This window comes from Rousettus aegyptiacus, unplaced genomic scaffold (genome assembly GCF_014176215.1).
Source record: "Rousettus aegyptiacus isolate mRouAeg1 unplaced genomic scaffold, mRouAeg1.p scaffold_m13_p_11, whole genome shotgun sequence".
In the NCBI taxonomy this organism is placed as follows: Eukaryota; Metazoa; Chordata; class Mammalia; order Chiroptera; family Pteropodidae; genus Rousettus; species Rousettus aegyptiacus.
Window position 1 is genome coordinate 1,090,363 of NW_023416286.1, and position 14,613 is coordinate 1,104,975.

The 14,613-nt window shown below is 48.7% G+C and overlaps 1 protein-coding gene across 3 annotated transcripts; it reads right to left on the reverse strand.

Annotated features, from left to right (window-relative positions):
• Positions 1-4,058: 4,058 nt before the first annotated feature.
• RNF6 (ring finger protein 6) lies at positions 4,059-14,115 on the reverse strand. Of its 3 annotated transcripts, none has more exons than XM_036228368.1 (5): positions 13,598-14,115; positions 12,309-12,391; positions 10,555-10,756; positions 9,135-9,230; positions 4,059-6,758 (listed from the first exon to the last, which is right to left on the reverse strand). In XM_036228368.1, exons 3-5 carry the CDS (start codon positions 10,745-10,747, stop codon positions 5,119-5,121), a joined length of 1,929 nt encoding a protein of 642 aa, XP_036084261.1. In that variant the 5' UTR covers positions 10,748-10,756; positions 12,309-12,391; positions 13,598-14,115; the 3' UTR covers positions 4,059-5,118. The 3 variants fall into 3 exon arrangements, with proteins under 3 accessions (XP_036084261.1, XP_036084259.1, XP_036084260.1); XM_036228366.1 differs by lacking the exon at positions 13,598-14,115 and adding an exon at positions 12,838-13,069; XM_036228367.1 differs by lacking the exon at positions 13,598-14,115 and adding an exon at positions 12,703-12,845.
• Between the last annotated feature and the right edge of the window lie 498 nt (positions 14,116-14,613).

A 14,613-nucleotide genomic window follows, 5' to 3' on the forward strand; every position in this document is an offset into this window, starting at 1 on the left:
ACAAATTGAGAACCTATTATATGTAGGTGCTATTCCAGGCTTCAGAGATACAGCGATTAATCAGCCAGACAATCCCTAATCTTGTAATGCAGTCCCAGTGAAGGACGCAGGTGGAGAATCCAACAGACAGCCTTGGCATCTTCTTGAGCACCTTCACGTCTGGGGCACCAAAATACAGACATCGGTGTCACGCCAGCGGCTGCTTACTGAGGACAGATAATGAGCAGAAACGTACCTCGGTGGTGCTCAGCCGGACGGGTCACAAACTGGACATGGGTTAGCGATCAAGTCGTCGAAGTCGTCTTGTTCTTGCAGCTTGGGGCTGGAGACGATGTCGACGCAACTTCGCGCTGATGTTTGTGGAGCACTGGCGAGGCAAAGCTCCCTCTGGTAGGGAAGGATGCTGGGATGCCGTGGTGGTTTGGGAGGTGTGCCACTCGAGGGGCCTGCGGCGGGGAGCAGAACTGAGTGACAGCCTCCACTCCCGGATCCAGGCTGTGCTCCCCCTCCCCCACCCCCGCCCTCTGCTGCTCAGAGCCCAACTGACTGACATTATATTGAGTGCGTAGTGAAAGGGAAATAACACACCTTTTGTCTTTAAAAGCGGCAACTGACTGAGTGGGAAGTGTTGAGGGCAGGTTCTTGAGGGCCTGGACAATGTACTTGGCAGACGGTCCATCTTCTCCTGGGCCTGAAATCCTATGAGTTGGTATTTGGTGCTTAAATAGGACAGGTTAGACACTCCCGGTTTGTGTTTTAAGGTATTCATTCTAATATGGGAATAAGAAATGTACCCGTAAGGTGTCTGTTTGTCTGGAAGATAAGGAGGAATGCCTCCAATCTGAAACCTGCACCCCCCTCTTACAGAAGCTGTTAAAATTACTGCGGAAGAGAATAGAGATCAATACTCATTCATAACAGAGAGCTGCACGCGGCTCTGGGGCCTGAGCCCTCCCAGACCAGCTCTGCAACTGTACTGAGTCCCTGGAGCAGGGGGACATGTCAGCTCAGCATTCCCCAGAGCCCTACGGAGGCAAGTAGCTGTGGCTCGGGACGTTTGCCCTAAGTGTATAGGTACAAAGACGTCTTTCCCTGTATTGGGCTTGAGCCAACAGCTTTATAAGACCCACAGCTAATGTCTCTGCCAATGAACACATAGGGTCAGAGGAATTGGTGTCATTGATGACCCTTCCTCTGCCCCCTTCTAGCTCGGTCTTTACTCCACTTCACTCCCCCAGGTGAATGGAAGTTACATTTATTATTTATCCCGGAAGCTGGACGGGGAGGCGTTGCAATGAAAGACGATCAAGTCCAAGCTCATGGAGTGATGGACGTCCTCCAGGGAACCCGAACTCGAGTGGCGAAATTGTGTCACTTCACGGTACGGAAACTGTAAGTGAATTTGGATCGTCTCCCGTTGGGGAGAATGTGAAAGCATTTGGAATTGCACAGACACATTATGGTTAAGTAGGAGCATTTTACAAGGAAATGTGTGAGGAGAGGTCGCATACGTACGTGCTGGGATGTAATTCTGTCTTCAAGTGAGACATGCTTCAGTAGACGAAAAATACATCTGAAAGTGTTTTTTTTTTTTTAGAAGAAATGTGATTGTCACTCCCCCCCCAAAAAAAATATAAGAAGAAAAATAAAAGTATAGGGGCCAACTCGGTCTTTAGAGATTTAATGTTCAAAATGAAGTGGGGAAAAAAAAAAACTTGCAGAAAGCAATTATGGATCCCCAGATACGGTCTGGACCCAATATGCTCATCATTGCTGAGAAGCAGCTCACCTTCTTCCTCTAGGGACTGAGGAGGTGATGGCCGCTGATGCTCGTGATCACGCCCTGGAACACAGAGCAGGTGGCCGCCTCGGTGGTTAGGAGCATCTGGCCCCCGGGGGGCGTCATCACCTGCGAATGTGTCAGCGCAGCCCAACCACCAAGGCCGAGGGGATGCTGACTGCCCGCTTCACCTGGGGTGCTCCTTCTCCGGGACCCCCTGCTCTGCTCTGGCCAGAGATGATTCAAGCAGAGAGATACGGGAAGATCAGGGGTTCGTAAGCTCTTGTCTGGGAATAATATTCATGAAAATGCTCAAGTCAGCTTATTAACTCTGGTCCTTAACACAGCTGCTTCCAGGGGTCTGGTTCGTCTCTTTTCTGGAATCTTCCGTACAATACAGACTCTGCTTTGTATCTCTCGAGAGCAGAACTCCTCTTCATCCGTGAGACGGGAAGGATGTGTTTGCGTATGGAAATAAGGATAATCGCAAAGACATTCGAGGTCAAGAAATGAGAGAAAACTATCTTTAGGAAGGAGTGAATCAGACCAAGGCAGTTCCGTTTCTCCAGAACGCAGTGAAGTGGGAAGAACCCAAGCTTTGGAGGCAAACGGCGCTGTGACTGTCTAAACTGCCACTTACTATGATAAGTAGCAATGGCACTTCAAGGAGGTCTTGGGAGGTTTAAATTATGCATTCATGTTAAATACTGAAAGAAAATAACCTCCTAAGAGCGAGTGAAAGATGGTCAAGCACGGGTCGTGATGGTGCTAGCTGAAACTATAAAAATCTGGAAAACGAGAAACTGGGAAAGGACAGAATGCACGGGAAGGCAGCTGGGAAGAGTTTACGCAGGGAAGTCTGCGAGATGGCCACGCTGTAAAGAACGAGTTCCAAGGACTCGACACGGAGCGTAATATTCAAACGAAGGATGTTTAACTACTTGTTCCTTTCCGTACCGGAATCGCGAAGGGGACGATCATTGCCAAACAGGAGCTGCACATAGACGATGAGCCTCTGCGTTGGTCATGGGCCTTGTTTACTGGGAAATGAACGAAAATAGTAAAGAAGATACTTCTTTGCTCCTAACTTGGACACCGATTTCCAGAACCCATTAAGCTTCCCTGCTGCTTTCAGGGATCTTCCCCATCAGCACACAATCTACTTGTATTTCCAATGTCTACCTGGGGTCTCTTCACGCACTGGTCCTGTCGTGTTTTGGAAGGACTAAGTCAAAGAATCCATGTGCTTTTTTTTTGTTTTTTTTTTTGTTTTTTTTTTTAATCCCTACATTTCTCATTTCCCCCTTGCTTTTCCTATCTGGTCAGGCCAGGGGGAGGTAGGACTTCCTGGAGAACATGCCACAGGAACGATGAATGCTCACGGGAGTTCGTCTCATGCCACCCCGGGGACAAAGGGTCACACTGAGATGAGTGTGAGCGAGGGACGGATAAGGTGGTTTAAAATACACATCTGAAGTGGCGTACCAGTGCCCCCTCCAGCAGGCAGGTGGTTCTCCATGCGAACAGGACTCTCCCGCTCAACTACAACTGGACACCAAATGCCTTTTTCTCTTTTTCTAGTTTCGTGACCATCCCTTCAGGTTATGTAAGAACTGATGTGATGCTAATGATGCCTGACAATAAAAATGGGCGCGGTCGTCCCTTTGTGGCTCCCCATCTCCGAGGCGCTTGTCTGCCGTGTTCCGAACAGAACACGCCCATTTTCCTGAAATACGGAAATTGATCTTACCGTTCGCCACTGAAATTCATCGAGACAGCCAGATTCTGTAAGGCACGTGAAAATTCCTTAGTGTGCTATTCGAAGTTCTCAAATCGAACCTCTCAGTGCTACGTCCGTCCCACGACCGGCCTACAGAAGCCATTGACCCCGAAGTCACGACTTTACTAAAGCCTGTCGCCCCGGGTGGGAACGCGCGCCCTGTGCGAGCATCTCACCGACTGCACTGAGTATAATCGCCAACGATCAAGGAAAACGCAATCTTCGCCCTCGCTCTCCCGGCGACCGGCCTGTGCCTCTGTCCAGCATCGCCGCGGAGAAGCTGTGTCACGTGTCCATAAACGCGCATCTGAGTCAGGGCAGCGGTTTGCTTCATCGGGAGATTTTCAATTTCTAAGAATAAATACCTCTTTCCCGCGAGGACTCTGCAGCTGCATTCTCAACACCTGTAACACTGCCAGGCCCCCAGCAGGTGTGAACTGGATTTTTTTTTTGACTAAACCACAGTGGAATAACAGAAAAGAATAGTTCACATAAAGCTTTGTTTTAATATTTATTGGTAGAAATAGATCTTCAATGCATATTTCGTGTTTATATAAATTCTACATTCTTTTAGGTGTATTTTGTTTCATTTTATTTGGAGATTTTGGCCTCCCAGTGCACTTAACATACTATCTATGCATTCGATTCTTTATAGACATTTTTGTACTTTAAAATTAAATCTGAGAATCCATGCATATCGTGTACTTTACTTAATATAATCCAAAGAATTGTTTGCACTTTCAAAAAAGTCACAAAAAAAGTTGAACTCAAGTTAAGTAACCTGTATGTTCTAAAATGTCCACGTTCCATTTCTGAATAAAGAAATACTTGTTCAGTATTATATATTGCTTATTGTCTAGTAAGTCAGATTGTCAGAGACGCTTCAGTAAATTACCTCTATTTTTAAATTATCTTAATGCACTTCCTCCCAGAGATGATCCTGTAAATATTAAACATTGTGCCTTATGCAGTATTAGCCTAAAAGCTTAAATAAGAACCCAACTGGTAGTTTTTAGACTGAATATTTTAACCCTAAAACTATATATCTATATATCTATATATCTCTATATATGGTATGTTGCATATCAAATTTAACATTTCAAGTAACTTAAATACATTTCACAGTCAGCCAAACACTCTTTCGTGAGAAGACACTGTCCTCAGAACAGAAAGTCAGTGAAAGACTGGACATAGTACTAAGTCTCTGGAATTTGAAATTCCAAGTCAAGTCAGGTGTACTATTAAGAAAAGAAAGATTGATTGTTAACCTACTGAGCTGTGCAGTGTATACAAAAGTGCTTAGCATGACAAATTACCAAAATAAAAACATTTTAAAGGTTATTTGGTTCTAGCAATATTAACTATTCTGTACTTCTGGATAATCTAACACTTGCATTTTAAATTTCATATAAATTTTCCTCTTTTTAACAAGTTAAAAATAGCACACAAAAAATAGTTCAAGCTATAATCGTCTGTTCCTTTTGCATTCCGCTTAGCTCATCACAGATAACTCCCCGAATGACCGCCTGAGCGCGCGGCGCGCCCGGGACCCGTCGCCTCACGCGTCGCGCGCGCCACCGGCGCCGAGCACGGGCCGCCGGCACACGGGGCACGTGCGGTTCTCCGAGAGCCAGCGGTCGATGCAGTGGACGTGGAACTCGTGCGCGCACGGCAGGCGCCGCAGCTTGCTCCCGGCCACGTAGTCGCTGATGCAGACGCTGCACGTCTTCCCCGGGCCACCGTCGCCCGAGTCGTGCTCGTAGTTGCGCGTGGCCAGATTGTCGATCTGCTCTTTGGTTAAGCCGCGACCGTGGTCCTCGTCGTCACCTTCGTTCAGCAGGAAGAAGTGAGCGAGGCGGAGAATCGGGAGCGTCCCGGTCTCAACGAGGCCGTCTGGCTCCCGCGGCGGCCCGTCGCCTTCGTCTCCGCGGCCCCGGGCCCGCGCGCCCCGGGGGGAGGCCGCGCGCCGCGCCCGCGGGCCGCCCCCCCGCGCCTCCGCCGCCGGCCCGGCCTCGGCCTCCATGAGCGAGCTCAGCTCCCCGAACCCCGTCACGATCTGCCCCAGGATGGCGCGCAGGGCCACGGACGACGGCTCCGCGAGCTCGCCCGCGGACGCCCTGCGCAGCGGCACGGTGATGGTGCTCACGTAGGTGCGGAGGCCCGCGCGCTGCAGGTGCGACACGGTGCGGCGGAAGCCCCCGCCGCGGCTCTGCAAGGGGCCGCCGTCGCCCGCCGGCCCCGCGCGCGACCGCGTCCTGCTCGCGACGCCGTCGCGGGCCCGGCCGTCCCCGGGCCGGATGCGCCTCACCTGCAGGTCCAGCGTGATGGTCGGGTGCCGCGCGGCGCGGGGGGACCTGCCGGCCTCGTCGCCTTCTTCCACGGTTATCCTCGACACCAGTCTCGAGTTGGGGAACGGGCCGTGCGCCGCGGCCCCGCGCGCCCTGTCCCGTCCGAAGACGCGGGCGGGACCCCGGCCCCGGGGGGGCCCCTGCGCGGCCCCCCGCTGCGAGTCGCGGGCAGCGGCCGGGCCGCTCTGCCTCCGCAGCGGCGACCGGCTTCGGCCGCCGGACGCGGACCGCAGGCGGATGGGCTCCAGTCTTTGGTTCGTGCTCCTCACCGTGACGTTGGTTCGAGCCCCGTTCTCCCACACATGCGCCGCTCCAAATCGCTGGCCCTCCCTGCGCCTCGGGTCACCGCCGCCCGACTGCTGTGCGTGGCCACTGAACCCGGCGCGCGGTGCACTAGTTCTGGCAACGCCCCCGGCTCCCCTGGCTCCGCTTCTGGACCTTTCCAGCGTTGAGAGAGACCCTGCCACCGAAGTCCGCCCCCTCGAGCCTAGCCTAGTCCTTGGGGTGTTGGAACCGCTGCCGCCAAAGTCCACCGAGGTCTGGCTTCTGGTCCGCCTGGCCACGGGGCTACTTGACCTTTGCTGCCTAGCTGTCCTCTGCTCCCTGTTAACATCCGAGAGTGGAAGGCCCGTGGGATCTTCACCATGAATTTCGAACCCTCTGCTCTCATGGTTTATGTGGATTTCCAGACTAAACCGAAACTCTCCACTGCTGGGGTTTGTCCAGCTCACGGCTCTCCAGGTCTGGTTCCCGTTCTGCCCACTGCGCACGGCATTTCCCGAGCGGCGGAAGGCGTTCAGCCACTCCAGCAGGGAATCTTCACGCGGGCCTCCCTGGGGGGCGTCTGCGTCTGGAAAGCAAAGCAAGGCAACTTGGGATCGATTCTTAAAACCTACCCTTAGAGTGTATTGAGAGCTGGTAAGAGAAACAAAGGTTTTATTAAATTATATTTAAGAACGTGTGTGTGTTTGAATGAATAAGATAGGGAAAAATGGGAAAAGCTGAACTTTCTAAAAGAAAGGTGTATATTATAAGCATGTTATAGTATACACCTACGTATTATAAAATTTCACACAAATTCATCTTAAATCTGTGGAATCGTTCTGATAAAGGTAATTCGAGCAACATTTTTACAACTAGGGATTTTTGTAACCTTAGGAATTTTACCCTAAGGTAAAAACTACCAAAAATGTACATCTCAAGAAATTTGGCTTTTTGAACACCATGTTAGAACTACAATATTTGTCCTTATGTGAAACGGGGAAACTTCAGGCATGTTATTTAAGTTCTCCATAGCTGAATCCTCATCTGTACAAGGGAGATAATAGTGGTATTAATGTCACACAGAGTTATCATGAGGATAAAATAAGATACAATATATAAAATGATTAGTACAATACCCGGCACACAGGAAGCACTCAGTAAATGTTAGCTACTATATATAGCAAAATTCATTTTCTGTTCATTTAGAACATAAGTTCCGTGAAGGATAAGGGTTTTGTCTTATTTTATTCACTGTTAAATCCCCAACCTCTACGACGTACAGACCGTCAATTGATATGGTCGAATGCCTTTGATTCAGAAATCAACGTGTCCCAATAAACTTCTCTGACACTGCTGTTACGGTAAACTGAAGTTTCCATTTTCAGTCAGTGGATTACATAAAGCGCAAAACGGAATGAAAAGCATTCTAATGCACCCCACAGACTGTACAGACTTTATTTAACCTTACAGTTTGTTCTACTGAAAAACAGCTGTTAAACGAGACTGCTTTGGTTTCATTGCATGACCACAAGCTCTCATAAACAAACTTTAAAAATGTTGACACCAGAGCTGTTAATCAGCTGCTCATGTCATAAACGGCAACTTTAGCCATATTCTAAAGATATAAGCTAAAGATGTAAGATATAAGCTCCATGTGATGAGTACATTATGGATTAAAACAAAGGACCAGAAGTACCAGTTGTACCAATATAAACAATTTACATATCTAAACAAAGTAGAAAAAGGGTTAATACCTAATTTCCACTTTAATTTAGAAAAAGACATGAGTAAAAGACAGGTAAACATTAATCGTTCTAAATGCCGCTTCCTTCTCTAATTACTAGATGTGGTGACAAAGCTGTGTGTCTCAGAGTTCACTGTTTAACAAACTCTAACCCACACTTCTCTCGCTGTAGACGTGGTGTGATGGTCACGTGGGTGGCCTGGCCACTAAGGCGCAGCCACATGACTAAGTCCTCATCAATGGAGTGGGAGCAGAAGGGGCATCTCGCACTCGGGCCGGGGCCTGATCTCCCTCTCGCCAGCAGGGACCTAGATACGGTTGTGACTTAGCTGGATCACGCGGAGCACCGTGGAGCAGCAGTGTCCGCGTCCTACCTCTGCCCTGTCCATTGCGGAAGCCACTAGCCACGTGCGACCACTCAGCTCTCCGATGTGGCTCACATTGCCGAGGAGCTGCATTTCCAATTTATTTCACACGACGTTCAACAGTCATGTGTAGCTAGCAGCCGCTGTACTGGACGGCACGGCCGAGCAGCCTTGGCTGGCGGGGTGGGTCCCACCAGGGTTTCTGGGGCAAAGTTTGCCTATCTGCCTTGCACTGTTGACATGAAAGAAAAATAAACTATCTTATTGAGCCATTGCGTCTTGGGGTTTTAACAGTCTTTGCCCTCACCAATTCAATGACCTTGCTATGCCATGTGAAACTACTAGTAATGAATACCCTGGGGGAGGGACGAGCCGGTAGGAGGGTGTTCGAGTTGGCTTTATTTTTAACCCTACATTTCTCGTTCGGGTTGAAGTCTTTTCACAAGTACTCTGTTTTTTATCAGAACTTCTTAAAACTTAGTGTTTATTCAATAAAATGACAAAGCGAATACAAAAAGGACAAACCTTCCGTATTGCTCTGCATAAAATTTTAGAAGCTAGGTTTAGTCTCTTATTACTCAACAACGAATAGTGTGTCCATTTGGAGATCAAAAGAACTGTGTCGGTGACGAACTCTGCGGGTTCACCCACGAGCTCCCTGAAGGCTCCCTGTGAGCGCGGTCAACCTCTGTCCTACACCAACTAATCGCACCGCGTTGCGCAGAACACCTGTGCTATCTGAGCAGTAAATCGAAAATGCAAACAATATAAACATGTTGTACGAGACCCGGCACGCTCACGTCTGCCATCGCGCTGACCAAACCTGTTCTCTAGGAAAAAGAGCCCACAGTACCTCTGGGGCTTGTCCCAGTTCTCAAGTCAGGCTGAGACGCTAGTTGCTCCTTGACTCCATCTAACCGCTGTTGCAGTTCTTCTGATGTTATTTCTCCTAAAATAATGAAAAATTGCTCACTGAACATAAAAATTTTAAATTACTAAGTGTTATTATAACTCACGAATGGAAAGGCTAATCTTTAGCAATCTGCAGAAGACACTCTTATCATTTTCACATTCTGTAAATTGAAGACAGTTAAATATATTTAAGTGATGTAAATACACATCATTTTGGTTATGTTTCATTTATTGTTTTGTAAAATTATGATTTAATTTGAATAATTAATAAAGTGCTCTCGGTTGATATACTTAGAAACCCCTAAGTTATAATTCATGGATTTTTGTCATAGTTAAAAAGAAATTAAGAAGGGAGTATTTCTAGAGAAAACATCAAATCTTTATTTACTTGAATTTTATACTGATGACCCAAATAACTCATGATATAGGTCACCATATAAAATATGCAATATACAAATATATTAATAAAAAACACATAAGTTTCAATGAATTCATCTATGAACTGAAATTGTAAAAAATTTATGGAGCGCAGTGAACTTTAGGGGAGTTATTAGTTCAGCTAAACAATTATACCTCAAATGATACCACGATTGGGTTTTAAATACAGCCGCCTCCCCTTATCTGCAGGGAACGTGTTCCAAGATCCTTAGTGGATGCCTCAAGCGACAGCCTTGAACCCTGTGCATGCTACGTATTTTCCTATGCATACCTCTGAGAGTTTAATTTATCAATTAGGTGCAGTAAAAGATGAACTTAACAGCGATAATAATAGAACAAGAATAGCAGTATATTGTAATAAAAGTTCCATGAATGGAATGGCTTTGGGGCCATTATTAAGTCAAATAAGGGTCACCACACACAAGCACCGCGATGCCACGGCCGTCTGGTAAGGGAGACGGCCGCTCAGTGCCTGGCGGGTGGGCAGTGCATGCAGTCCCGAGACGCTGGACAGAGGGGTGATTCAAGTCCAGGGCAGCGGGGCGCGAGATTTCATCATGTTACTCAGACTGGCATGAAATTTATTACTACGAGTAACTGAACCCATGGGAAGTGAAACTGGGGGGGCGATCATCATGTTTTTATTTGTACAAATATCGCTTAAGAGAATTAGGGCCATCTATGCGAGCACCCGACACTACTATGTTCATTAATCTGCCGGTGTAACAGTGCCCCGGGCTGATGTTCTTACCTACTCATAAAATATAGAAGCCAGCGCTTTTCTACTTTATGTTAAAAAGTCCTTAGCCCCAGAAACAGCACGCCCTATTTTGGGAGTGAGGAGAAGGGGGTAAAAACCCCTTATTTTGAAATTCCTCCTTATAATGATGAAAAAGGGGTCTCCTCTTTCGCCCATTGCTTACCAGGGGTGCCTAAAAGATTATGGTCTCTCATCAGCCGGTAATCTTCATCACTGAGTTCATTGATGAACTGATAATAGGCTTCTTCTCTGTGGAGACGCTCTTGCTGCCAAATTCTCTCATTCTCACGATGATGATGGTCCTGAAATGAGGTTTCTTCGCCACCACCATCTGACCCAGGTCTAGACTGATTCATACTGTCTTTCTGTTCAGACAATATATATAACAACAAGGCGTTAGTTATGGACTACACACATGGCTTTATGCTTTTAACATGTAGTTTTCTTCATTTTCATTTTTAAATTTTGTTCCTTACTCAAGTACTTCATGTGCCAAATCGTGCAGGGAAGAACTTACATGCCGAATGAAAAACAGCTTCTAGCAAAGAGAGCACAGCTGGACCTACCTCTCCGCCTGAGGCTATCATTTAAGCTGGACTGGATTCGGTTTCACCATACGTTCCTCATACCTGAATACCAAAGTGATTATCTCATTTTTACCCTTGACTCTCCAGTAAAGTTGGTCTAAAAGCCTTCGGCGATGTTTCAAACATCTGGGTACTTTATAATAGCATACAAATTTTAAGCCTGAATCATATACAGTCTTTACCCTAATAAGCAAATGGCTATTAGGAGGGTATTATTTACTTTTATTTCCAGCATGGATGGGTCTTCTTCCCCAAATAAAGCTCATAAATGTAATATCCACCTCCCCACGCTGCACTTTATTGAGCCTACTGCACCTGCTGAACAGACTCGGCACTGACTTCTCCTTAAACCTGACAGGAGACAGAACTCGTTGTGTGGCTCTGAGGATTGCTAAGTGGCTCAGAGCACTTTGCGTCTCCCCATCCCAAACCTCACCCCTAAGCCCAGAAAGGTTAGTCCCAGAGGTTTCAGGGTCCCAATGAACCTCTCTGACCTTCCCACGGGCAAATGCTATTTTTAGATTCTATTTCAATGTCATTCCTAGCTTACTTTTAAACTATAAGGAAATCAAGGAAGGAAATTATTTGTTTCATAAATACTTAAGAATCTCTCAAACAGATCTATTTTGTAAGTCGTTAAAGCAACAGTTTTCACCTGGGAGTCCACAGCAAACTCATTTGAGAAAATTTTAAGAAATACAGTTGCCTAGATCTCTTCCCCAGTCCTGGGTCAGAATTTTCCAGGCTTGGGCCAATTCCATCTTGAAGAGCTAAACTGGGTGTTCTGTGGATGAAATAAACTATTCCTTGACAAGTTCTGGTATGTGATGTAGCACAAGATTTAATAGAGGCTGGAGGATCAAATGACCGAGATTGTCAGCAAAGCAACTGTTGCAGCTCTGACTCAGGGTTTAATAAGCAAACTGCTTTAAATATAAAGTGAAATTCGTCTATAAGACTAAAGTATTGTATGAGTAAGCAACTATCAAATTTCATGCATATTCTGATATTAAATTACAAATCCAAAGATTTTTCTACAGTGATTATTACATCATTTTTAAAGGATAGATCTAGGAGCACTATCCAGTCAAAAGTAAATTAACATTACTAGAGTCAAAATTTCTTTCCATTTTCAAAATAATCAAGACTAGATCGTCGTTAGCAAAAAAGCATATTTGGTAGTAGAGCAAGTAATAGGATTTTTGTTTTAAACAGCTTAAGGATTTGAAACCTATCATAAAATCAAGCTACCCTAACCCCATTTCAAACTCAAGAGCTTCTTCTCGAAAGTAATTCTCTTGTACAATTAACCGCAAATCAAAGTGAATACCTTATTTTCCTTTCAACATGCTTTTAATATCTGCAACGGTATCCATTCTTCAATGGTTTGCGCTTTTTTTGAGAGCTGCCCATCTGAAGCAACAAAAGAGAGTTAAATTACTCAGCGTCTCCTCGGGGGCTAGGGGCTGCAGGTGGTCTCCTAACTCTGCTGCAAAGTCAAAGCACAGTCTCCAGGGGGTTTTGTCAGACGCTCGCCTAGGAAATAAGATCCCCAAACAATTAGGTCATGAAAATCTCCCGCAAGGCCCTTTCTCCCACGACGGAAACTAGGCCTTGCCGCCTACACTGTCACTGCTCCTGGGATTCCAACTCCTCTCCCAAAGGCCTTCCTTCCTATCCCGTTCCTACTGGGATGTTGTCAGGGTCAGGTGTCTCCGGCGTACTTCTGAAGCTGCACTTTGTCGCCACCCCGCCCTCCGGCCGGCTACTGGTTCCTTTCCTGGCCGTTGCGACCGCAGCTCGCGCCGGGGTACGGTCCCCACGACAATAAACCAACTGGGCTCCGGGGCCCAACCAACCTCTTCCCGACCGAGCCGCGAGTAACGCTTCCCCGGGCGACCTCGATTCCCACAGGGGAGCAGGTGACCGACGGAGCCTCCGCACCAATCAGCAGTGAGGGGAGCGCAGGGGAGCGCGGCGAGCCAATGGGAGAGGAGACGGGGTCCCCGAGGGCGGCCGGCCGGCGCGGCGCCCCCCGGAAGCGGCGGCGGAGCCCCGAGCGCTGTCCCGAGCTCCCCTCGCCGGGCCCCGGGCGGCGGCCCGCGCGTCCCGGGAGCATCTGCGGCGGGCGGCGGGGCTCCCGGGCCCCTGGCGCCGGGGGCGGGAGCGGGAGCGGGCGGAGCCGCCGCGCCCTCCAATCGTCTCGCGCCGAGCGCGGCCGGAAGGGCTCCCGCAGCTCGCGCCCGTCCGGCGGGGGGCGCAGCTGGCCTCCGATCCGCTGCCCGCGGCCGCGCCGCCGCCTCCGCGGCGGGAGACGCGCCGCCGCCCGCGGTGCCTCGGGGAACTGCGTCCGGCGGGAGCCCGCGGCCGGCGCCTGCGGTGCCGCACGGAACTGCGTCCGGCGGGAGCCCGCGGCCGGCGCGCCGCGTTCCGCCCTCTGCCCGCGGCCGGCACCTGCTCCGCGCTGCGCGGCGGCGTCGCCTGTTTGGCGAGCCTGGCTCCGGAGCGCGACGCGGCAGTCGGGGCCTCCGTCTTTCTGTCCCGGCATCGCGTAGCTCAGCAGCCAGGCGCCGTCCCCGCCGGCTCACCGGCACCTGGAAGTGCCAAACCCGAACCCACCTGCAGCGCCGCTACCTGTCTTCGCGTTGCCGCGAGGATGGCGCTTCGAAACCGCCACGGTCCCGTCACCGGTGCTGTGCCTGAGACGAGGCGCTCAGCGAACTCAGCACCGGTTAAGCCCTTGACTAGGGCTCCGCCCCGTCTGGTTCTAGGCTACTTTCCTGCCATCCCTGCCGTGCAGAAGACCGGATCGCTGCACGGTGCGCACGCTGCTGTTACTCTCCGCTCGTTCGTTCCTTCCCTCCTGGAACGAGGAGCTGCCCTGTCCCCGCCATCATGCTGAGCGCCTGGGTAACAGGCAGATGTAGTCTTTAGCGTCGATGCAGTAGGGGTAGATGGACAAGTGAAAAAGAAATCAGCGTGTTGTTATAGACACTAAAATGGAAATATAAAACAAGGCCCTTCAAACCTTGTCGCCGCATACTTCTACGGACTGATCCTTGGCATCAGGAAACACAGCCCGAAGTTCCTCAATAACCACAGAGCAATTCCAAAGCAACCTCAAACCCCACTTTTACCTAATTTCCTTCATCTCACGGGACCGAGCTCACCCCTCTTTTACAAGGAATTTTTTTTATTTTTATTTGTCTGATAGCTCTGAAGTGACACCCTCACCCTGCCCTCCAGCCCAATATCTATCTGCATATAAAACTAGGAAGATGTCCCTTTCGGGCTCCCGTAGCTCCCTCTGTATAACTCTATTTTCCCACATTCATTTACTTAAATACTTACTGATTCCCTCCATGTATTAAATGCTAGTGATAACAGCAGAGAATCAGACAATCAAGGCCCTTGCCCTACTTTTCAACGGAAACGGGCACTGAGCAAGGACTTACCATGATTTTCTGCTCATTTATAAGTCTCCCCATTTAAGTATCTAAACTGAAGTTTGAACAAATAGTTTTATTCATTCTTATAGTCCCAGAACTTAGGACACCACCTGGCACAACATTCTCCCCAGCCTACTGCATGGATGAGCAGAGAAAAATGCAAAGATTTGCCAACAGGATTTACGC